At 37.5% G+C, this 25,501-nt stretch overlaps 1 protein-coding gene across 3 annotated transcripts in view; it reads left to right on the top strand.

The window, feature by feature from the left end:
* MAPK10 (mitogen-activated protein kinase 10) overlaps positions 1–25,501 on the top strand; it is a gene marked incomplete at both ends in the record, with an annotated part of 107,925 nt that overhangs the window by 49,575 nt on the left and 32,849 nt on the right. The window contains 4 exons of one of the 3 annotated variants that reach the window (XM_081332135.1): positions 1,850–1,908; positions 2,714–2,852; positions 3,782–3,947; positions 18,063–18,134. In XM_081332135.1, coding sequence (XP_081188261.1) covers positions 1,850–1,908; positions 2,714–2,852; positions 3,782–3,947; positions 18,063–18,134 — 436 coding nt within the window. Of the gene's footprint in view, positions 1–1,849; positions 1,909–2,713; positions 2,853–3,781; positions 3,948–9,860; positions 9,933–18,062; positions 18,135–25,501 lie in introns of all 3 variants that reach the window. The other 2 variants (XM_081332134.1, XM_081332136.1) reach the window with 2 other exon arrangements.

Here is a 25,501-nt window from a genome sequence, read left to right as displayed (position 1 = left end):
AAAGAGGTTGTCATATGCATTTGTGGCTTCATGGGTTTTAATCCAAGCATAGATGACTCCGCTTACATTTTTTCCCCTATGTATTAACATAGAAAAGCAAGTTTTTTTTTCATTTCCATTTTGGTATGCAAGCACTGGAATTGAGATTTATTTATAGCTAGATAGGTCAAATTTCTTTCTTCAATATTTCTTCTTTCAACCTGAACTAAAGGTTTAATTCTGGCTAGGCTAAGCATTTTAAAATTTCCTACTTTTCTACTCCATAGGCATGCAACCTACAGTGTTGAGTAAATGTAAATTCATGGCCATTTCTGTGTCTAAATTCCCTTCCTTCTTAGAGACAAGTAATGGGCTATCCATACTGGTGGCTTTCTCTCTCTGGAAGAATTTTCTCTCTCTCTCCCACCCCCCAAATCCATCTTTCATGGATGCCATTGGTGCAGGATGATTTGTCCATCAACAGCCTCCTTGGTCCACTTCAGATGTCTTGACCTGGGCATATTGGAAAAATAATTATATTTCAACATTCAATGCTCTATATAATTCCTTTTGGTTTTCTAGCCATTATACCTCCTCTATCTCTCATTCCCTTTTTTCTGGACGAGGAATCTTTCTTCAAAACCGTTCAGTTTTTAAGTGTTGGTTTTTTTTGCTTCAGTAACAGGCTGCCAGTCCCCCTGTGAGAAAATACTGCCTATGAAAAATCAGTGTGCATCTTTCAGGGCTCTATCGACCAGTAGCAACAGAACAAAACATAACTAACATGTCTAAAGTAATACATGACAGTATTGTAGTACACTCACACATTATTGAAGAGAAATTCCATTTTCATATGGCCACATTAAAAATATCTGCCAAAGGAGAGAGGGGATCAGTTTTAATGAAAGTAAATCTGTCCAATTTAGAAAATGGCCCATAAACTCTTCGTCCCAAAGCCTAAATCAGGAGCCCTGTAAACAATTAATTGAAAGAATCACAACTAAACATCTGTCCAGTTCAAATAGAAATTAAATACCAGGACAGAAGGGGGAATATATATAATCAGAATATCAAAATTAGAAGTCTTAAGGGAGAAGAACAAAAGTAAAATAAACATAATTCTATGGATTTTATTTTCTGAACTGCTGTCAAGTTTTCTAGTTTGAGCTTGTGGTGTCATTTAAGTACCTGAATCTCAATTTCACTCTATAGTTGTACAGCCTACTATTAGCACTTTATCAACCTCATCCCCAAATTTAACTTGACAGTGGAAGAAACAAATTGTCACATATCCATAGCATCCAATCTTTAATATCAGCTGCTAATGATAACTTTTAAGACCTCTCTGACAACAAATTTGGCTGACAGGAAAATTGAAAGATACACCCCTGCAGATTTAGGCTTTAAATTTACATTTGTTGGGTACATCCTTCAATTTTTCTAGATACATCCTAGCTAAACATAGGAATTCAAAAGTGGCAGTAACAGCAAAATCCAATTTATAGTGGCAGCTAAATTAGTAACTGCAGTAGAAGTCAATAGTTTAGCAATGACCCTTTTGTTTTAAAAGGCAAGCTGCCATTCCTCAAACGTTCTCTGTTTCCTCTAAGCTTCTCATCCATCTTTAAAATTTCAGAGATGTTTCATGGTTTCACAAATTCTACCTGTCCTTCCAGTGAAGCTGAAAATGTAGTCACAGAACTCTTAGCTAGGAAGAAAACATTGTTGAATTTTGTGCAAAGTTTTTCCCTTTCTTTTTACTGCATAGGGTAGTGTAAACTGGAAACAGTGAGGCAGTCTGGGTTAACCTGTTCAACTACTAATATTTAATTATTCTTTTGTCTCCCTTTTGTCTCTTGTTGTGTTTCAGATTATCAGTTTATTAAATGTCTTTACACCACAGAAATCTCTGGAGGAGTTCCAGGATGTGTAAGTAATGCAGTCAAGAGAAAAACTTTGCTGTGAGGGAAGGATAGAAATTGCTTTGTTATCTTGCAAGGAAAAGTCAGAGCTAAGAATAACAAAATGTAAAAAGCTGCTCTTTCTTAGAAACTGCTTAAGGAGAACCTCAAGGTAATCTTGAGTTTTGCAGATTCTATCCTTCTATTACTTTGGGTGTTTCAGAAATCAATTTACACCTTGATGTAGGAATAGAAAAATAGAAAACAGCCATTGAGAATCCTAACAGAAACAGCTGAGCAAATGTACAATGAGTTACAGAGAATGAGGAAGAAAAATGAATACAGGATGCATACATATTCCACGGCTTCTAGGAATTTGATTTAATTGCTTTGTGATGGCACTGCCTTCTGAATTTCCTGAGATATGCAGGATTTTGAAAAAAATGGCAATTCATCCATAAGTCATCTCACTTTAAAAGAGCAAGAGTAGAATAATCAGGAAACACTTTCTTTCATTAGAATTATGATAACCCATGCTCTAAAATTATCTGACAGAAAAATATTAATATTTCTATAAAGCATAATTTTCTGTTGCTTGGCACATAATCAAATCCTGATTGGAATGAAATCTGAGTAATCTATACATTTATTTATTGTCTTCACTTTGTGTCTTATGAGAGAAGGCAAATCTTGGCTGGGCAATCAATTCCTCTCCCAAATATTTTGAATAAGTAGTTATTCTAAAATCTACCAAATTTCAAACTTGGAATGCTACGCTGGAATCGTCTCACAGATGCCAAGGAATGATGATATGACTTTGTTCTTTTATTTAGTTATTTAGTAATGGAGTTGATGGATGCCAATTTGTGTCAGGTGATTCAAATGGAGTTAGATCATGAGCGAATGTCTTACCTGCTCTATCAGATGCTGTGTGGTATCAAGCACCTTCACTCTGCAGGAATCATTCACAGAGTAAGTTGGCCTCTCTCTCTCCACAAAAGTAAGAACAATTTTCCTACAAGAATGAAATGCATTCATCATTCGTGGGCATGCCCATCTCAAGCTTTTATTGTACTCTGATCCATAGCCAGACACACTAGAATGAACAGCAATATAGATTTCAAAGCCCAAGGGGTGGTTCACATGGAACCCTAAATTCATTTTTTGCATCCCTGAAATCTAACTCTAGTTGCTCATACTGGCAAGGTTTTCTGCCATTTGAGATAGAAAACATGCGGGGGAAAAAAAGTCTCTGTACAAGTCCTATTGTTTTAGGAACAAAGGCGGGGGGGGGACCACAAAAAGTCCTCTTAAAAATCAGTGAGAGAAAATCCTGGTCTGTGAGACCAAATCAAGAAATTAACTCCACAGGAAGATTAAAACTATATTTTTAAAATTGGTTGAACAGAACCTTGCAAATTTCATTGAGCTACACCTCCACCCCTTTCTTACATTCCAGTGAATCTGGAAGTCATCCCCCTGATCTGCTTCCAAACATTGTCTCATTTCTCAGATTTTAAGAAGCGTTTCAGCCCCCTTTGCCTAAATAATGGATCTTGCATATTTCCATCAATGTCATCTTCCTGAGCCTCTACTGGTCCCAATAAGGAATTATGACAAAAACACAACCACTTCGTTGCATAATTGGCCATTTATTGATTATCTCAGTTGCCCCCCCCAAAAAAAAATGTTAAATGAGGTCCTTGTGTGGTCATCAAACTTTTGGCCACCCCTAAAATACCTACTACCTTTCTTTGTTCACCAATAAATAATTTTCAGTCAGCTGTAGATCCTCTTGGGTCTTTCATTTCACATTCGTCCTCCACAATAGACAAAAATCAAAGATATTGTGGGTGTAAGGCTTAATACCTTTTCCTTTCTCTCTCTTGTGTCTCTTTCAGGATTTAAAACCAAGTAATATTGTAGTAAAATCAGACTGTACGTTGAAGATCCTGGATTTTGGACTGGCCAGGACCGCAGGCACTAGCTTCATGATGACACCCTATGTGGTCACACGTTATTACAGAGCACCAGAAGTCATCCTTGGAATGGGCTACAAGGAGAATGGTAGGATATATAAATAAGGAGAAAATTGGGACAGAGAAAAGTAAGGACTGTCAATTGTCTGGGAAGTGGAGGGAAGGGAGAAGAAAACCAGATCTGGATAGGACCTGACTCTGCAAATGTCATTTGATGAAGCCAACACGAGGAAAAAAACCCAACCTTGCCATCTATACAAATAAAGGATTGCAATACCATCAGTCTAGATTCAACAGACTGTAGGGGAAAATTTGCAAGTCTAGTATTAAAAGCCATAATCACTGGCTATCTTAGTTGTCATTTTGAGAGTAGAAATAAGAGGTTCATTGAATTCTCTGCTAAATTACTACAAGAAGTGTTACTAAAGATAAAGAGTAGGGTGCAGATCACCAGGCAATTAAGAAATAACATTGGATGCCACCCAAGACATTGTTTTAATGCTATACAATATACAATATATGCCTGAGATATAAAGAGCTAATTTAGAGAGAGAGAGATATAGCCAGTGGTGGGATTCAAATATGTGAACAACCGGTTCTCTGTGTGGATGCCGCTTCTGAAAGTCCATTCTGGGCCATGGGCAACAAAAAAAATAGCTACCGGTTCTGCCAAAGTGGTGCGAACCGGCTGAATCCCACCACTGTATGTAGCCCTTTTACATACATTAAGTGCTGTATCCAAATGTGCGTACAATGTTGTCAGCAGCTGAGATCTTCAGCAGCTGAGATGGTTAACTTCCTGTTAGCTGCTAAGCCTGAAGATTTATTTATTTATTTACTTATTTTTGCATTTTACAGGATTTATTCTTGAGTGCAAAATAGGCATGTTACTGATGGCAGAAACTCCTACTCTTACATTTTCTTTTTTTTCCCTAGCAAAAATACCATAGCATCTTGATATAATATTCTCCTCATTTTTAAAAGAAAAACAAGTTTTACGTATTTATCCACATAGTGATTTTTCCTTGCTGGAGAAGGAAGCAGTGAAGAAAGGATAAGGATGGGAGCAAGGGTGAATTAAGCTGTAATCTCTACTTTCTTGACTTCAGGAAACAGCAGCAAGGTCACAGACATGATGGCACAAAATTGCCGCAGAGAGTAGGAGGGAAGGCCCAAAAACAGTATGAAAATGTCCTCATATTAGAGCAAAAGAGCGGACTTTGTCTCTGCCACATTGCTGGCCTTTTAATCTTTACTGAATTCAAAACATGGTCCTTATTCATCCTTCCCTTCTCTAAACTGGCCCTCATCGACTATGTTTTCCAAACTCTGCAGAGGTATGGAGCCTTCAGGCCTAACCATAATGTAGTTTGCTTTGATTTAGTGTAAAAAAAGCCAGCATGACTGATGACACACAACTGACGGATTCACACAACGCACTAAGTCCAAAGCAAGCAAAGAACATGATGGCTTTGCTGAGACATTAGGTTTTTTTGTTGTTGTTTTTTTGACCTGCAACTCCTTTCCTCCTCACTCCTTTCTGGTAGAAAGTTTCAGGCTGGCTCAGGAATTCTGGGAGTTGAAGTCCACAAGTCATAAAGAGATCATCTTTGCCCACCTCGATCTAGAAAGAGGTCAGAGCAACAGCAAAGCCATTTTTGTAATGCTTCTTCTGGAGCAGTGTTTGAGCTGAATATTTATCAGCTCAGTGGTAGAAAACCTGCTGAAACCCTCCCATTATCATAAAAATGCATCATTGACCTTGGATGGGTCCATTTTGATGCTACTATATAATGAATGTAGTTCTTATATTTAGGGCCCTAGGTGAGTAGAGAAGATACTGATATAAAAATTGTACCCTGCTATATCATATTGTGTTGTGCTTTTTTTAAAGGGTGGATAGAGTTGGGGAGGAACCTTTTCTAGCTCAAATGACCTGCTAACAAGAGAAGATGATTATTTTGTTGTGCTCAATTCATTTTATCATACCAAGCACTTGTGTGCTTAAAAGAATCCCTACTAACAATACATTACTAAGGATATGATTGCAAAAATGACATCAATCAAAGCTGCAAATAAGAAAACAACAGAAATACATTTATTAGATTGCTATTTTGCTAAACAAATTTAATTTTAATTGTTTAGTATCTTGTGTGTGTTAAATGTAATGAGGAAATTCCTGCATCTATGAAAGTCTTCCATTTTAAGTTGGGGAATCCAATTAGCATGCTGCAGCTCTTTTCACTGACATCTGACTGCAATCTACAAGCTGACATTTAGCAGCTGATTTTTAACCTGATTACTCCGCTGATTAAATCTGATAAAAATTTAAAGTACTACTTTTAAAGTACACCTTGTATTTGCTATTTCAAACTGACAGTTGTCCTAAAAATAATTCTAATTGTGATTAGTTATCAAGTACCGTAGTACTCACCAGCTTAATTTTTTTTTAAAAAATATTTTTTAAAATAATAATAATAATAATAATAATAATAATAATAATAATAATAATAATAATAATAATAATAATAATAATAATAATGGCAAGATGCTTTGGAAATGTTCTTATTCAGAAGTTTTGTAACAGCCAACTGGGAAAAAGATGTTGGTTTTGATTTAGATTATAAGCTCTAATGAAGCGCAGGGCTTATTAAATCAGATTTCTGTGCATAGGGTACATAGGAACATAATACGGAAAGTCTACAGTGGATCAGACAAAAGGCCAAATAATAATTGGCAATCATAGAAAATTACAAAAGAGTATGATGCAGGTTGCCAATCTGGTCTTTCCTTTCCACTGAATTGAATTCAGACACCCCTCTGAACTGAAATATCTAGTAGAACTTTCTCAAGAAATCTATGATCAGGCTCCTTACGTCATTCCTGTGATAGCTAAAATTAATTGATATATTTCACATAGGCAAACTAGATTTGGATATTGTGCAATGAACAATCCAATAATTTTGCCACTTGGTGAAAGCCAAGTGAGAAGGGACATGTATAAATGGAGCTATAGACTATTGTGATGTGAGAAATTATTTTCAGGTTTTGGATTCCCGGAACATTGTAGATATAATAGAACCATTGTAAGAAAGAAGAGAAAGAGATTTTATTTTAAATTTTCCTTCTAGATTTAAAATATCTGAAAATCATCTTAAATTTATGGGGAAAAGGTCATTTATTTTAAATTAATGACCATCCCATTGTGCTACTTGCCTTTTATGGCCATTCCATGTTTTCATTTTTCTCTCAATCCAAATTTATGAATAATATATTTTACCTTGTTTGCTTACATCCTGTTCCCAAGATTCCTAAATTACCGTACAGTTCCCTTTAAAATACTGGTCCAATGTATTGGACGTGCATTTTCAGACCTGTCCATCCTGTCCCCTAAACATTTTATATAGTATTTGTTTTGGTTAATAAAAAGAATAGCTTGGGTCCACAGTATTTTGTTTTTGTTTCTTTGTCAAGGATAGAAAAAAAGAGAGGAAGAAAAAAAAAGATTCAAAGAGAATTACAAAATAATCACTAGGTATACCATGGACCATACTGGATAGAATGTTAGCCTTTGTTCATGGTGGCTTCATATTGCTAAAATGATTGGATTTCATCCTGAATATTATGTTGTGTGCACCTGTAATAAACAACAACAACAACACACACATGCACATTGTTACTTATAACTGGGAAAATGTGACATCTGCAGGTTGACAGGACTCTCCAACTCCTGACACCTGGACTTTGCCAGTACCCAGCATTCATTTGAAATACTCTCCCATTTAGAGAGAAAAGTAGACAACCAGGATAGGATACAGTTTATAGGCAAAGGAATCTATGACTATCCTATGTTGAGAAAAATCATGTTATATCTCCAAGTTGTAAGAGATATTTGTATAATGACCCTCTATAACCAGGATCTCCAAACTTGGCAATCAGCAGTCTTAAGGTTGCCAAGTTTGGAAACCCTTGCTCTATAAAATCACCATTGTCATCGTTGTCCTCGTCATCCTCATCTATAACAGGGGTGTCAAACTGGTGGCCCACGGGCCGGATGCATCATGCACACAGCCCACGCCCACCCCATCTCTGCAAAGGCAGAAAATGTGATAAAACGATGGAGTTTGACAACTGTGCTCTATAATTTAAAAATAATGTTGGTTGGGGCCCAATTCCATACTGGCAATGCCTTTAGCCAAGTATAATTTTCAAAGGTAAACCATGTTAAGATAAGAATGGCAAGGAGGCTTAATAGTGATAGGAAATCCTAGTTTCAGTTGGAACCAAAACTGCTTGCACCAGTTTGGGTTACCTAAAACTGACTCAAAATGGAAACCATGTCTTTCTTGAGGAATGTGGTAGGTAACATATATCAGACACTTCCCCTATATAGTCCTATCACTGCTAAATATAGTGATGCAAGGCTTTTTTGTTGGCTTCATATTTAACTGAGATAGAAAGATGAATAATTCATCATATTTCACATATTCCTTAAATTTCATTAAACTGGATCATGGGCAATTCTTTCCTTGTCTGCCAAGTCTGGTCTAACTGCCTGGCACCTGTATTTTTCTTCTGTAATTATGGACTTGGGATTTAGTTGGAGCAGCTATTAATGAAAAATTATAATAATATGAGGCTCTTAATTAAACTCTGCTTCTCATGATAACTTTACCTAAGAAAGTACCCATAGCAAAAATTGCTTCTGCATTTGTCTTATAGCTAGTCATTTCAGCTTAAATCAGTGGCCGATGGAATATCTCTTCAGTTAGTCTTCAGCTGAACATTTTGAGGAGTTCCAGTTTTCTTACAGACTAAAAGTATGCAGTATCACTGATTTTGTGTGTGACAGGAAGAAGATTATGATTGCTTTGCCTTCTGTCTCTGTTCATTCCCAAGGACCACTTGATAATTAGTTTCCACTCACGGAAGGAACCTGAAAAGCAGATCTAAAGATTATATTTTCTATAAATCTCTCTCTATCCATTCATTATCGAGTTTGTAGGTCCTTTCAAGTTTCTCTGTTGTGATCAAAGAACCACCACAAACATTTTTAAAGCAATTCATCAGCATCCAACCACAACTTTTTGCTCTTTCGTGGATAGGTAAACTGAAAAGGCCACATTGTGGCTTATTCCTCTACAGCCATCATTCTGACAGACAATAAAAAGGGGTGAGAAGGAACAAGGTTGATTACAACCTGTTGGCTGTATACTGTATATATAAAGAGCTCATAGAAGATTCATTTTTACTACATCTTCACAACATGGCAACCACTGACCCGGTTTTTATTTAATCCTCCCAAATGCTATTAAGTAGCCCTTTTGGAATGATTAGCTTTTCTCATCCCCACATCCCAAATCCATTTACTTTGTAATTTCCTTGTGCAGGAGAATAAACAGGAGCATGTAATGAGAATACATCAACTTTTCTGGTACTGTGTAAATGGAGTGACCTGGGTGAAATAAATTACTAGGTTTGACTTTCCCTGCATATGGTCAGTTAGAAATGATTGGAGCCACATGCTATGCTGCCCACGTCTACATTAAAAATAAGTCCTCATGAATTTATAAGGCTTTATTCCCAGAAAAGGGGATAAGATTTCACCTCTAAACAAATAAGGTGGCACACATCTGTGGCACACATTATAAGAACGTGGAACACTAATACCAAGTGTCAAATGATTTTGAAATTAAATTTGCAATTCTTTCAATAAGAGGAATAGAATTTTGATGCAGATATTTTCTGGTTTGGTGGACCTCTGAGCTGCTTCTTTTTATGAAATAACAGTAGTTGTGCATGGGTGGGTATTGTTTGTGTGTGTGTGTGCGTATCTGTATTTTTTTAAAAAAATGTTTGGTGGAAGGTACATAAAATTGTGCTTTCTCTGATCAACCTCTTCTTTTGCCACTCCTATAGGATCCAAAGTGTTTTAGTTAACTTTTCCTGTCCTCTCCCCTCCCCCTTTTCTCTCTTCATTTCCCTATCTCTGCCGTTCTAGTGGATATATGGTCAGTAGGATGCATCATGGGAGAAATGGTGCGCCATAAAATCCTCTTTCCAGGAAGGGACTGTATCCTTATGCCATTCGCAATTTTCATTGAATTATTTATTTCCCATCCCGCGCAGGCTCATTCTGCACTTTTCCAATGAAATACAGAATGTACAAGAGGAACACAAAGCAAAAAAAAAAAAAGCTGAATTGTAGAGGTGTGTGGAATTATTACTGGAGTCATCTGAGATTCAGAGATGATGAAAAAAGAGCTATATGGCAAATATTGTCACGTCCAATTTTACTACTCTACCGTTATATCTGTTCACACTTTTAAGAAAATGGCTGATGTGTTTCTTTAAGCTTTCCTGACTTTTCCACTCCCTTTTTGGCTTGATGTTTTGAACATTGTACTCCTTTTGACCTTGGTGGTGGCATCATAATCCTTTGTTTGCTAATGCATCATCGGTTTGGGTCCACCTTCACGTTGTATGGATTCAGAGATGGGTCAATACAACATTTATGCTGAATGTTTTGATTTATTCTTTTGTTGCCTAGAAATGTTCTTCAGTCCTTCTGATATGGTTACTCAGATTTTTCAGAATGAGCTTTCCTTATTGTTGCTGTTAATATTACTGCTATTATTATGCATGCAGTTCTGTATTATGAACAAGACTTTGCTTGTTAGCCCTATAGCCTATTTTATTTTGCCCACTTGAGCTTCGGTTATATTCTTTCCACCATCTCTCAAGATGGTGAAAGTAATATTGGAAAATGAAAAGAGTTAAAAGAAAGAAGAAACGTTCTATCTTAGTTGTGGTATTATAGCATAAGAAATTCTATTAATGAGAGGGGAAAATGTATATTTATTTTAACATCCTTTGTCTTAAAAGGAAACAAACGTCATTGATAAATTGGTGTTGACTCTTCTGAGAGCTGATATGATGGCTGGATAGTCATGAGCAATTAAGTTAAGCAGTTCTGGGTTAAAAAAAATATGGTGATTTGTCCAATATATTGAGGCAAATTCTCCAGTCCTCAAGGAAGCGGAACTGGTGTCATTCTACGGACACCAGTTTGCATTGAAAATTAGATGGAAAGATTAACAGATGAATTGTCAGATAACCACACATCTGCAGAGATTTTCATTTTGCTTGAAAAAGCCATCTGGAATGTTATCAGCAATGCAACAGAAACACCCCTAAATAAATCTTCTACTCATCACAGCTGTAATCTATCTCAAATGGCCAGCAGGTTGTGATTTAAGCCACACATATTTGTGATATCTCCAAGATTTTCTGTTTCAGTGACAAGGGTAATTTTATCCTATTTGAACCAAGGGAGAGAAACATTGCCTACTCAAGAGTTTTGAGTGTGTCCTGAAACATATAAAACTTTTGTTCAGCACTAAGCTTCAAAAATAATACTTGCTATTTTGGTGTGCCACTGTTTTGTTTGCCAAGGGACATTGAAATAGGTCTTTGGAAAGTTGGCTATCCTGTCATACTTCTCAATAAATATGAATCCAGCATCACCCCCAAGGCATAAAATCATATAATGTGTGTTATATATTCACACAAGCAAACTCCATCATGAATCATTGCCTGATCTTTTCATTTACTAAATGTAAAATGAATGGCTCCAAACATTTCCCATATCAGAGATTCAAAATTAAAACATATTCTCCTGCACCCCACCCTATGAAATAGGGAGAAAATTACTTTTAGCTATAATATAAAGGCTCCACTCTGGATTGCTACTACAATTTGGATTCAGGGAAATAACATTTTAACTAATATGTTTTAACTTGAATGCTCAATGTGATCTAGATTATACTTTCCATGGATTTATTTACATTGCCCCCCAAAATGATTCATCCAAACAAAGGTAATATAAGTGGCAGTTTAGTGGGATTTCTATCAAGAACATAGGGAGAGAGCAAAGAGTTAGATTTTGCCTTCCTTGTAGATTAAAGTCTGGCTCTAGATTGGACTCCTTCCTCTTACATAAAAAGAAAATATAGCTGTTGATAGGTGCATCTTTTAAAGTAATGTATCATTGACTTGCATTGGATTAAAATAGTCCTTTAACTGTATTTGTAAGCATGATTGTACCTATAAAGAGGAATTCACTTTTCATATATTTTAAAGATTTTTTTTTTGCAGTACATGTATTTGCAAATATGCCCCACTCTATTATAGTGGCATTCAAATAGCAAAGAAATATCTCTTCCAGACTTTTCCCTGCATATAATACTGTACAATTGATGTCGTTTAAATGGCTAACAGGATTCAGTAGCAAAATAAATGCATTACCAAATAATGAAAAAGTATGTTCACACACTTAGCAGTGCAGATTTCCACTAACCATGTGGCCTATACTTTAAACTGTTTCCCCATCTGGTGGGTTAAAAAATAATGTCAGACTTTACTTTTACAGGAACTAAATACTTTTACCCATAGACCAAGTTTTTACTTTGGCCCTATCACAGCCCGAGACGCATATATTCTGTTAAGGAACAGGGCTTTGTTTTTTTCTATAAAAATAATAAGAGAGAAATTATTATTATTATTATTAATTTGATTTATATACTGCCCTTCTCCCGAAGGACTCAAATGTGCTCATCAACTGTGCTCATCAACTGAAGAAAAGGCATTTGGAAACTTTGAAGATTTGTAGATAGGACAACAATATGAAATGGAAAATGTTTACAAACTGAAGTGGCAAAATCTTGATGGTTTTTACTAGTTTTAAAGAATAGAAACCCTTTGTAAAGGCTTACATATCACAAAAAAGTGCCTGGTACTGCTACTGTATGTCACTTCATAAGGTCCATAATGTTGCAAACGTCTCATAAGGTGTCTGTGAAACTTACTATGTTCCATCTTAGCAGGACTGATTTGAAAGTTCTTCCAGAACTAAATTTAACAAGTCAAATACCCTTACAAAGTTCTTCATATAGAACAGGGGTGAGGAACCATGGCCCTTTTATGACTTGTGGACTTCAGCTCCCATGCTGGCTCAGGAATTCTGGGAGTTGAAATCATAAAAGGGCCATAGTTCTCCACCCCAATATAGAACAATTATGAACAAAATGAGCTAAACTAGGAAGGACAGTAATGGCAATTACATATTTATTGAAATTAACTCTCCACTCAGGAAAAAAAGCATTTACTCACTTTACTCATCATCAGATATTTTGGTAGGAACAAAACTTTCCTTAAAACAGATGGAGATTCTTCCTACTTCACTGCAATGTCTTTTGAGCTTATGGAGAGATAAAGCGATGGTCATAATTTCTGAGTAGCCTGTGAGCTTAACACCTCCTCCCTCTCAACTTCACAGAGATAGTCATGCTCACAAGCCAAAGTGATTTCACACTATTGCTAAGAATAAAATAAATGAAATTCAACATACTGGCAAATTTAGATGTGAATGAACTCAACATAATATGGTGACGACCTTACCGAGTAACAGAATAACAGAGTTGGAAGGGACCTTGAAGGTCTTCTAGTCCAACCCCTTCTTCAGGCAGGAAACCCTGTGCCATTTCAGACAAATGGTTGTCCAACCTCTTCTTAAAAACCTCCAGTGATGGAGCACCCACAACTTCGGGAGGCAAACTGTTCCACTGGTTAATTGTTCTCACTGTCAGGAAATTTCTCATTAATTCTAGGTTGCTTCTCTCCTTGGTTAGTTTCCATCCATTGCCTCTTGTCCTGCCTTCAGGTGCTTTGGAGAATAGCTTGACTCCCTCTTCTTTGCGGCAGCCCCTGAGATATTGAAACACTTCTATCATGTCCCCCCTTGTCCTTCTCTTCATTAAACTAGACATACCCAATTCCAGCAACCGTTACCCTCTTCTTACATCCTAGCTTATTTGTGGTTTGGAACATACACACTCCTCATTTAAAAACCGTCCTGTTTATGACTGTTCAAACTTAGAATAATGCTGAAAAAGTAACTTTACAACTCAAACTCAAAATGATAATTACAGCATCCTATGATTACTGTTTGTGAGCTTCACAACTGGCTTCCGACAAGCAAAGTTGATGGAGAAGCTGGCAGTAAGTCACAAATCATGATCATATTAAGTTGTGCTTAATGACTGCAGAGACACTGATGGCCTTATAAGAAATTTATAAGTCTTATAGCCCAGTCATGTGATGTTTTGTTTGACAACCATGTTTTCTTAGTAATACAGTTGCTGGTCGTTAAGTGAGCACCAAATTTCTAAAAAGGAAGGGTATCAGAAAATCATGGAGTCATAGACTGGAAAAACAGCTGATTTCCTACAATAAATCCAAATAAGACCAGCCAATAACTGATCCTTATAAATACTGGTTTTATTTTTATTTTATTTTTTTAAAAAATCTTTTTCATGGCTAAGATCCAAAAAAGATATTCCAAGACAGGGAGAACCAAGATATACTGATGACCCCAAAGACAACATTTCCCAGCATAGAACTTTCTGGATGAGATAGGCTGTAGATTATGGGAGCTCCTGTCCCAAAGTTCTAAATTAGGAATACTGTTTTAAGGTTTGCTCTGCTGTATCTTCTTGCAATTGGATTAATTTTTTTTTTAAATCCCTTCCTTCCCAGTCAGAGATACAGATATTTGTGACAAATGATTTGAGATCATACGAATCAAGGAGCGTTTACTCTTCTTTCATTCTGTTCATGCTCTGAAATCAAGAAGATGTTTCCGCATGCTTGCTAATCAATTAATTGCAAGGTAGTCATTGAGGTATTTGTAATTCTGCACGTAAAAGGCAATGACATCCAGATGGAGCTGAACTGAATAATGCCTCTGAACTTTGGAAACTGTTTAATCAGAATTGCCATCACCAGATCTAGTAGCAGTGAATTTCAGAGGATAATTGCAGCTAATAGCAGCATTTTTTTTTGCTTGTCCCAATTGAGTGCTAGTTTCACTCACTGATTCTAAGTTGTAGCAGAGAAGAAATATGCTACCGCCATCTGCTTTCTTTCTATTATTATAGGTATTTCACACTTCAGTCATTTTCCCCCTTCTTTTTCTTTTTCTTTCTTTTTTTTTAAATACCAACCCCACACACATAATTTAATATTTGGCAGGGAGAATTTACTGCACGTGAATACAGGTAGTCCTTGACTTACAACCACGATTGACCCTAATATTTCTGTTACTAAGTGGGAACAGTTGTTAAGTGAGTTTTGCCCCATTTTACGACCTTTATTGCTGCAATTATGAAGTGAATCACTGCAGTTGTTAAGTTAGTGACACAGCTGGTAAGTGAATGTGACTTTCCCCATTGATTTTGCTTGTCGCAAAAGGGAATTACACAATCCCAGGATACTGCAAGCATCCTAAACATGAACCAGTTGCCAAGTGTCCAAATTTTAACCATGTGACCGCGGGGATGCTGTAATGATCATAAGTGTGAAAAAAGGGTCACAACTCACTTTTTCCAGTGCTTTGTAACTTCGGTCACCAAACGAACTTGTAAGTCAAGGATTACCTGCATCTGGAACTTTGGCTGTCCTGTTTTCTAATTGCTAATTGCATTTTTTAAAAATGGGCACCCTTCCCAGGTTTGTGGCTACCTAGTCTTCTGCCAATTTGATAGGAATTATGAGATCCGAAATCCAACATTTCCATGTATTCAAATGATGACAGTACTATTTATTCAAATTTTGGTGCTTTCACCCTAGGACACTGACATATTTTTATGTTATTTTTATAGTACTGTCCTTCCGAAAGGAGCCTGGAACAATATACAAAAAAACAACAATAAAACGAATTAAAACACCCATGGGAACATCCCCATTTCCCTTGGGCAAGTTTCTTATTAGCCCAACCAAAAATCCTCTAGTCTTCTAGTCCATATGAGCCAGACCCTCTGACAGAATCATAATCAGGGTTTTCCTGCTGAATTTATTTAAATCTAATTTCCTGCTGAAGTCAACTCTCCATTCAAATATTTTTTTAACAGAACAGTTGTACTTGTTATGTCATCTAGTTTGGAAACAGAGGGCTTCCCAACATTGCCTTGATTGCATCCCTGACATCAGACAGGGATGTCAGATGGGTTTAGATCAGGGCTTTCCAACCTTTTCACACATTGTACCATTTTTAGAAAATGGCAATATCCGAGTACCACCAGTCGCCTAGCAAGGTGTCAAAAACTTGATGACAAAAAAAGAAAGAAAGAAAGAAAGAAAGAAAGAAAGAAAGAAAGAAAGAAAGAAAGAAAGAAAGAAAGAAGTGATGAAGTACAGGTAGTCCTCGACTTACAACAGTTCACTTAGTGACTGTTCGAAGTTACAGTGGCACTGAAAAAAGTGCCCCTCAAGCAACAGCCGAGCAAGACACCTGCCTGCCTGCCTGGTGGCGCTCTTCCTCCTGTCCGAGGTTTTTATTCCCCCCCCTCTGCTGGGTGGTTGCAGCAGGTTTTGGTCACTTCACGTGACTCTGGGACACTGTGACTGTCATAAATATGAATCAGTTGCCAAGCATCTCAATGTAAATCACAAGACCCTGGAGATGCTGCAACATTCCAGCTGATCGGCGCTTCTTCTGGGCTCAGCAGAAGCAGCAGGATCAGCACCGAGCTCCAGCTGGATCCTGGCGCTGATCCTGGTGCTTCTGCTGAGCCCTTACAGCCCCAAAGAAGCGCTGATCCTGGCGCTTCCGCTGAGCCCTGACAGCCCTGCAGCTCCAGTCGTCTCTCGCTCAGGCTTGTGCGGTGCTGCCACCGGTTCAGCTCATTCCCCTCCCCTGCTACCACTTTTCTAGGATGGTCGTATACCACCTGCCAGGTGCCAATGTACCACAGGTGGTACCTGGACCACTGGTTGAAAAGCCCCAGTTTAGATAGTTCACTCCAAATCCACCCTAACCCCCTTAAGAGTTACTCACGGTTTCCACAAAAGCTGGACTTTCCCCAACAATCTCTCAGATGCCTCTGCTTTACTGATTTGACTGATCTATGAAACCTACAGATGGCGATGGCATTAGGACAAGTTCAGGAGAAGATCAAGGGTCCCCAACCCCCAGGTCCATGGACAACGCCGGTCCGCAGCATGCCAGAAACCAGGCCGCACAAACAAGGGAAGCCCCATCCACAAGATGCAGGCAGCATACTCCCCCTCTGGCCCGTGGAAAAATCTCCACGGAACCAGTCCCTGGTGCCCAACAGGTAGGGGACCGCTGCTGTAGATAATCCTAGAGGAACATTTTAGATCTACTGCAGTCAGGATTTGACATAGACGGGACAGGAACAACATCAGTTACACTATTGAATGACCTTAACAAGAGCAACAGACTAGCTTTAAATCTTATTTGGTTCCTTTCTATTTCTTTCCACAGTGCTCACATGGCATGCAAGCCAACTTAGACGTATTTAGCAATAAAACAACCCATTCTATCCCATAGTTGCAAACTCTTTTTCTCTTTTTTCCACCATCCTTTCACCCAGGTGGTAAACCTCAACAAACATTTTCTTTTGTACCCTAAAATGGTATTCCCTAGTTTCTGAAAGGCAGTACTTTTTAACAGCGAGAAGGATTTTATTTGGAGAATGAACTATTGATGTTCTTCTTTTCCAGCTCAAGTTATTGATGTAAGTCGGGGGGGGGTGTAGTTAAGATGGGAGTGGTAGGACAAAGGAGGAAGAATTCAATCAATGGGTGTCTTGAATTTACAGGATGAATTGCCCATTTAATGGGGAATCTGTTCATAGTTATGTTGCAGATTGCACTTCAATACTAAGCCTGCTTTATGCAGAAATGTGAAGAATAAACTCTGGAGAACAGATTTTTAAGCTGAAGCTAGAGGGCCAAAAATAGGGATCAGTGGCACCTTCAGTAGAGCAAGTTCCCTAGGTTTTGTTTTTAAACCTTCTGTCTGGCTGTTGCCCTTAGCAACCACTTCTGTTGCTAAATCACTGAGAACATGATAGAAGGCCCTGATAGGAAAGACAAGCAGAAGAAGCAGATGGATGCAACAGAGAATGGTTGCCATGGAATTCTGATTCTACTTCTAATTAGAATATCTGATTCGGGATAAAAAACAACAACAACAACAACAGCAACATTCCCAGGAATCCCACATCCTAGTAGCAAGGAATCGTGCCTGTTCTTTTGATCCAACCAGATAAGTCTTCTCATTTGTTTGTTGTTCTGTTGCTGTGTTCTTGTTTACCTTCATTTCATTTTTTGTTTTCAGTTGACATGTGGTCAGTAGGGTGCATCATGGGAGAAATGATTAAAGGTGCTGTGTTGTTTCCTGGCACTGATCGTATCCTTCCTAGGCTGTGGGCTTCTCTAGATAACATTGTTGTTCTAATTTAACTTCTGATTTGGAGTAGCTTAATACTTTCAGACTCTTATGAACTGCAATAAACATTGTATATAATGATGCCTTTCCATCACTGCAATATCTTTATTTGAAAAGTGACATCAAGCCTTGCCATAGATTCAGAATTCCTGAATTCCTCCTTCCCTGTTTATCAGGCATTCTTCTTTAACTTTCTGTATTACAATAGATCCTCCTGGATCTCCATATTTTAATAAAGCTTACGGCAGTACTTTGTAGGTTTAGTCTGGTTTGCAGGAGCATTAATTTTATTTTTTTAAATGAATCCATGTCCATGCAGTCTGGATGACTGTATTAAATTAACTGATTGGGGAGAGAAATTCATTGCTAAAATATAGGTCGCCGCAACTTAAATAAATGGGCTTCTGCTGTAATTTTACAATAGTGTAATTAGAGATAGTTGTGGTATCTTCATCTGATATTACATAGTTGAAGGTTGGTTTTAGCCTTTATACCCTAGCTTGCTCATATGGAATCGGCTGGGCAGATCAATGAATAAATAAGCATCGCAGATCCATTTCTTGTTTTGTATTGGGATTTACAAATTCAAAAGAGCTTGACATCTTTAATGGCACCTATTGAGACAAAAATGATGTGCTTGAGGGTGTCACAGTTTTGAAGAATGAGTCAAAATAGGTTGAGTTGGTGTTATGTATTTAAAGAGATCCATTGCAAATTCAGAAGTGCTTTGGACCTTGTGCAGGGACAGCACTTCTGTGCTGTTCATTAAATCAGGTACTCCTTATTTTCATAGCCTCCTACAAGCAAATTTAGTGTTTCAAGTCAGTGTGTATATGATGAAAACAGTAACCTGCAATTTCTTTAGCAATATTTTAATTTTGGATATCACTACTGGGAGTGATTCCTACATATCTGACAACTGAATCAGTATTCAGAACTCAGTGATATCCATTTGCTTTATATCCTGCCTCTCCTCCAGTAAATACTGAACTAATAGAAGAGCATACATATACATGTACATGTACATGTACATATACATATACATATAGCTCAGAGTTGAACTGTAGAGTCCTAAGTGCTCTCTGAGCTTGATTGTTTGTTTGCAGGTGTTTCATTATCTGACTAGATAACATCATCAGTGTTAGTGATTGTGTTGTTTGCTCCCTGTTTACATACAGTAGCTTACCCTGCCAGTGAAGGTGTGGTTTTCTCCTATCAATGCATGCATACCCAATCCTTGCTAGCATTAATGATGTTACCTAGACAGGTAATGAAATGTCTACAAGCAAACAACCAAAGTCAGAGAACACTAAGGATTCCACAATGTTGAATTGTACTCCATCTTCTAGTGTTTTCTCCAACAATGACTCTGTTAGATAGATTGGGCTGGAGGTTAGTGACAGAACCAAAAGTTACCAAATGAGCTTCTACAGTTGAGGGTGAACATGAACCTTGGACCTTCAGCCTAGTCCACCCCCATTATTTCTATACTGTACTACACTGGCTATCATTTTACAATACGCAGCACCTTCCTTCTGAGAATCCACATCTATTCCTGGTGCTCTGATAAATATAATGCAATATAATCTCAACAATGGACATTTTTGCCCAGCTGTTGCCTTTTTTAACCCAGCTATTTTAGCCAATCTCTAATATTGTCTTCCAAACCAGGCATAAACATGAAATGAGTTTTGATTTAGGTATCCTATTACTGCGCAGTACGCTCTGGATTCAGTCATCCTTCTCATGTGGTTAAGTAAATAGAATAGCTTTTTAATGTAAGAATAATTCAGCAGGAAAAAAGAAAAGGTAACCCTGACCCAAAATGTCCTATAGATAATGCATTTTAAAAGCCCAGTTTCTTTCAAACAGCTGCATACTTATTAAAATTTGTTCACAGAGCCTCGATAATTAAGCCATTAAAAGCATTTGCTGTAGAAAAATTCCCTAGAAACACCCACTAACAGCTGATGATTTGTTTCAAATTCATTCTTAACAATGTTGGTATTTTTAAACAAATGAGGGGAAATGCCATTAAATATGCACCCCATTTTCTATAAGGCTGTGCGCAATTTCTCTTATGCCTTTGTTTCTCATTTACACTGTAACTTTTTCAGCAAATTCTATTTTATTTTATTTTGCTTTATTTGCAAAAGCTACTTCTATTGCTTATAATTTTGTATGCTGTGTGCAGAGCTGATTTCACATGTTAAGGTTCAGGATTGGGTCCATAGTCTGCTGGCAGTTATGTCCATATTGATAGAAAAGAATATTTGTAGCTAAGAGTTGCACTGTACGATCCTTGGTGCTCTCTGAGTCTGGTGGTTTCCTTGCAGATGTTTCATTATCAAATTAGGTGATATCAACAGTGCAAACCCCACCTTCACCAGCACTGAAGATGTTACCTGGTTTGGTAATGAAACATCTGCAAGGAAACCATCAGACTCTGAAAAAGCAAGGACACCACAGTTTTTTCCATCTCTGATCTGCATCATTAACCAGGCCAAGCCACCTGAGAAGAAAACATATCCAGACTACATATCAGAATATGTCCCAGAACAATGAGAAGTAGCTTTCTGTATTGATACATAAAGATCATCCAAGTATCCTGTGTTAATAAGCCACAATGTAAAGAAATCCCTATGATTTTCCTGTTGAACAAATTGCAAACTGCCGTAGAGATGAACGTTACTTGATGTGCAGACCCAAGATTGTGTTCCAGTGTCTGCAGACAAGCTAGAAATCATAAGACAAAGTAAGCTCTTTTAAATTTAACTTATTATTCTTTCTTTTTGGACACCCCTTGTTATACTTTTGGGTTTTACTGTCATACTTTCTGATTTGTTTAGGCTAGATTGATACATAATGCCAAATCAGACTCTTTGATGGATTGAATAATCCAGAGGGCCCATCATAATAAGCCACAAAGGCTGTGGTTTAAGGTTTTGTGCAAAGGGGCATATTGACAACAAACGAACAATACACTAGGACAGGGGTAGGGCAATCTTGACTCTTTTATGACTCGTGGACTTCAACTCCCAGAATTCCTGAGCCTCCCAGGAATTCTGGGAGTTGAAGTCCACGAGTCATAAAAGAGCCAAGGTTGCCCCTGCACTAGGATATCTGTTCAAGATGCTCAGAATGAAGGTGGCTGGATTAATAGGGACTAAGGATAATAATACTTTGCTTTCCCTCCATGCAATGCTTAAGTAATTTGGGAAAATAATTTGGTTTTTATCTTCATAATATACAAACCGTAATATCCCATGAGGATATTTACCGTAACTGTTAGTAGTAGAGTTGGTGACAGGTAGTCCTTGACTTACGACCACAATTGAGCCCAAAATTTCTGTTGCGAAGCAAAAACAGTTGTTATGTGAATCAGTGCAGTTGTTAAGTTAGTAACACAGTTGTTAAATGAATCTGGCTTCCCCATTGACTTTGCTGGTTAGAAGGTTGCAAAAAGGGATCATTGGGACATTGCAACCGTCATAAATACATGCCAGTTGCTAGCTGCCCAAATTATGATCATTTAACTACGGGCATGCTGCAACGGTTGTAAGTTAAAAAACAGTCATAAGTCACTTTTTTCAGTGTCCTTGTAACTTCAAATGGTCACTAAATGAATGCTTGTAAGTCAAAGACTACCTCCATTTCCTTTTAAATTTTTACCTCCTAGTTTTTCCCCTGATATTTTTATAATTCTAAAAGCCTCCAGATCTTTCCCGTGATGTTTGAACTGCTCCTATTTTTGCTATGCCTAAAAACCTATGCATGAACTAGAACTCTTTATATGTAGAAATTCCATTGTATTCCATCGACACTTGTCAAATACCAGAGTTTGCTTTGAAAAGACATGGCGACGATGGTGAGGTTTTCAACTATGTTCTTAAGGATTTTCGGAATTTTTGGAATTCAACAGTCCTCTTTGATGATGTTTCTAATCAGTTAAGGCAACCAAAAAGATTACTTTCTTCTCCCGACTTCCAGCTTTCCCCCTCTCCAAATCAATTTCCAGGGATTGTATTTCTGGCATCTGGAGAACAAATCAGCTGTCAGAATAGAGTGGAAAAGAAGGGGACAAAAATTAGGTCAGTTGCAGAACTGGATACCATCTACTTGTCCCTGTTGCTGTTTAAAACAACATTGTGTTGTTTTGTGTTCGCTAACCCTATCTCCTAGATGTTGAGAAAAACCCATAGAAAAGAATCTGTGGATATTGTTGCATACTTTGTGATTGATTCTGATGTGTTTCTTGAAATATATTGTCTGTGGCTGACCTTGTTATGATCAAAAGCTTTTTTTGAAGATTGTGCAAAAGAACCCTTTTCTATCTATGATGCAAAAGTTTTCGTTGCCCATTCATTGTAAGCACCCAGAGTATTTGGTGTAACTTTAAATGGGTGTGGCATAAGATAATGAGATGATGCAATAATCTGGATTGTATTGCAGCCAATTTTTGAATTTCTTTGAAGAGAAAAAGAAGAGGAGAGAACATTAGATTTTATAATGGGTCTCTTAGTTACTCCCTACAGAAAGCCAAAGGAAGAACAAGATTTGACTAACTGTGGAAGACGTTTGGGTGGAAATTGTGAATTACAGTGAATGTTTTTCCTACTATTCCTCTATAAATTGGAATTAATATTTATATTCCACAAAGTGAGATTCTCTAGGACAGGGGTCTCAAACTGCTGGCCCACGGGCCGGATGCATCATAGCAAAACCGCACCCACCCCATTGTCGGCAATGGCAAAAAAGTCACGATACGTTGTGACACGTCACCTGACGTTGCGAGTTTGACACCCCTGCTCTAGAATGTAGCTCTAGGGCCAGCTCTTATTAGCTACCTCACTGCATTAATAACCACAAGCTAGAATTATCCTAAACTTCTGAATAGGTACTGTTGCATATCCAAAATCTGAAATGGCTTCATGTGTCACTATGTTTTAAAAACATTCTTTATTAAAATAATCCATACGTTTTCTTAATCTTAGCAAATCTCATTAGTGCCATTCCTATAGTGATAAAAATGGAAGATTGTTCTTTATTAACTAACCTAAGGAGTTCCACGCTTTCATTTCCGCTTGTTGAGCTCTCAATCCATGCACACTAGTCCATTGGCAGAACCTGGCCTAGACAAATGTAACAATATATTTGCATATATCCTTGAGGGAGATTGGTGGAAAAAAAATGCTTGTTCATTTTTCCTGGCAAGATATACTTAGTGTTATTTCAGCTGAACTGAAAGAGCGGTTTGTTGAAAGATTTATATCATTGCGATCCATCACAGAAGCATTATTATGACCTTGTTGTGGTCTGTGATAATAAGTGGGAGTTTTCTAAATGAATGATTTTTATATCAAAAAGAAATAGCATTTTGGAGGCTGATTCTTAATTAGAAATGGGAATAGGTAAGCCAAGTGCAATAGGACAGTATATCTTCATCTAATATTATGGTAAAAACGCACTTGGAAAAAGCATAAACTTATATAGCAAGAAAAAGAATGAAGACAGGGACAATGGAAAGTTAGCTGCTAGCTAGGCTACGTGCCTTGATGTGCCTTGATCTATTAATGACTGCCCCTGGATTCAAATTCATCTCATCTTCTAGTTCATCTACACCTTTAACAAAGATTCACTGAATAATCCCAATCTGATTTCAGATTAATTTTTCTTTGTTCAACCCAAAATGTTACTATTGTAATGTTTTGTGACCTGTACATTCCACTCATATCTAACATTTTTTGGACTCTTTTATTTTTTTCCTTCTTCTTATATGCCCTACAGCTTTTCTACTGTCTTGCATAAATAAAACATATTTGCCTTTGTGGTATAATGTTAGAGACGGTTGCAAGAAGTGGCATCCTTTAGGATTTAAACTTTATCCTCACCCCCACCCCGAACCCTACTATCCCCCCACTTAGTAACTTAAATCCTTAAATGGAGGGATGATAAGCCTCACGCTTGAACATGTGAGCAACAGCCATGAACACTAATGTGTCCTGGGGTGTTCAGCCTTTTATTCCAAATAGAGCAGGGGTCTCTAAACTTGGCAACTTTAAAACTTGTAAACTTCAACTCCGAGAATTCCCCAATCACATGAAAGAATGCTGACAAGCAGATGACTTCAAGGAATATAAATCCTTCCATCCTCCACCATTTGGTCAGAGCTAAAGAAGTTTCTTGGATGAGAAGCAAAATGTCTTCAAGGAAAAAAACAAAGTCCAGTTGCCTTTGAAAAAGCATATTTGGACAACAATGATCCGGATGACTGAGAATCTCCATAGACACAAATCTTACAGTTGCCAAGTTTGGACACCCCTGCAATAGAGTTGGGGAAAGAGCTCAGAATGTCGGCATTTTCTCCATTCTGTGCCCCCATCCTCCCAGTCACATGCCAAAGAATGGTCTTTTATTTAGGGATCCTGAAAGAGATCCAGAAACTATGATTTGCGTGCTTTCTCCTATTTTTATTATTTTTCAAATACAACTTTTTTGTTTTGAATCAGAATAGGACAGAATATGGCAGACTAGTCTAATCTAGTGTCATCTATGTAATCCCATGGCAGTCAATCATTTGGGAAGTCCATAAGCAATTCATGAGAAGCAGAATTTTCCCACGAGTTCCTAATGACTGGAACTTAGAAGCATTCTTGGATCCTTTGAGTACATATAGCCATCGTGACTCTCGGTCACTGATAACCTTATTGTAATTGGCTTATATGGCTGGCTAAGCTTGTATCTGGTTTCATAATCTACTCTTCATTTGCTTGATTGCACTATTTCTGCAGAAATGCTTCACAAGCAATAGATATATAAGACCTTTGAAATGTAGGCATAGGAAATAATTTAAAAAACATGAATAAGCAGGGAAGTAGTTTAAACTTTGTTTGAATTAAAAAATTAAAGTACACTTTGCAATAATGTATAATAGTATCTCGGTACTCATCGTTAATTGGTTCCAGGTACCAAACAATTTTTTCCCATAAGGAATAATGTAGTGAGTCACAAGGCAGCCAACACCGACAAGTTCTAACTTGTACGCTGAGTACCAAACAAATGATGAGTACTGGGACAAAATTTTCGCATCAAAATTCGATGAGTTTCAAAGCAGTTGTGTACTAAGGTACCACTGTATATGCGTTATGGGGATGAACCAAAAGCTTCTTTGGAAAAATTAATTCTGATTAATTAATTCTGAATTTATGAAAATAAGAGATATGGCCATAAGGAAATGTTGTAACTGGAGACAATGCTAGGCAGAAGCAATCAGCAAGGGATAATATATGAAACTGTTTCGGCCTGCAGGAGTAGATCACATTGGAATT

The sequence above is a fragment of the Vipera berus genome (genome assembly GCF_964194415.1).
Source record: "Vipera berus genome assembly, chromosome: 7".
Classification (NCBI taxonomy): domain Eukaryota; kingdom Metazoa; phylum Chordata; class Lepidosauria; order Squamata; family Viperidae; genus Vipera; species Vipera berus.
The sequence above is the reverse complement of the archived record's forward strand: the minus strand, read 5'-3'. Positions and strand labels throughout refer to the sequence as shown.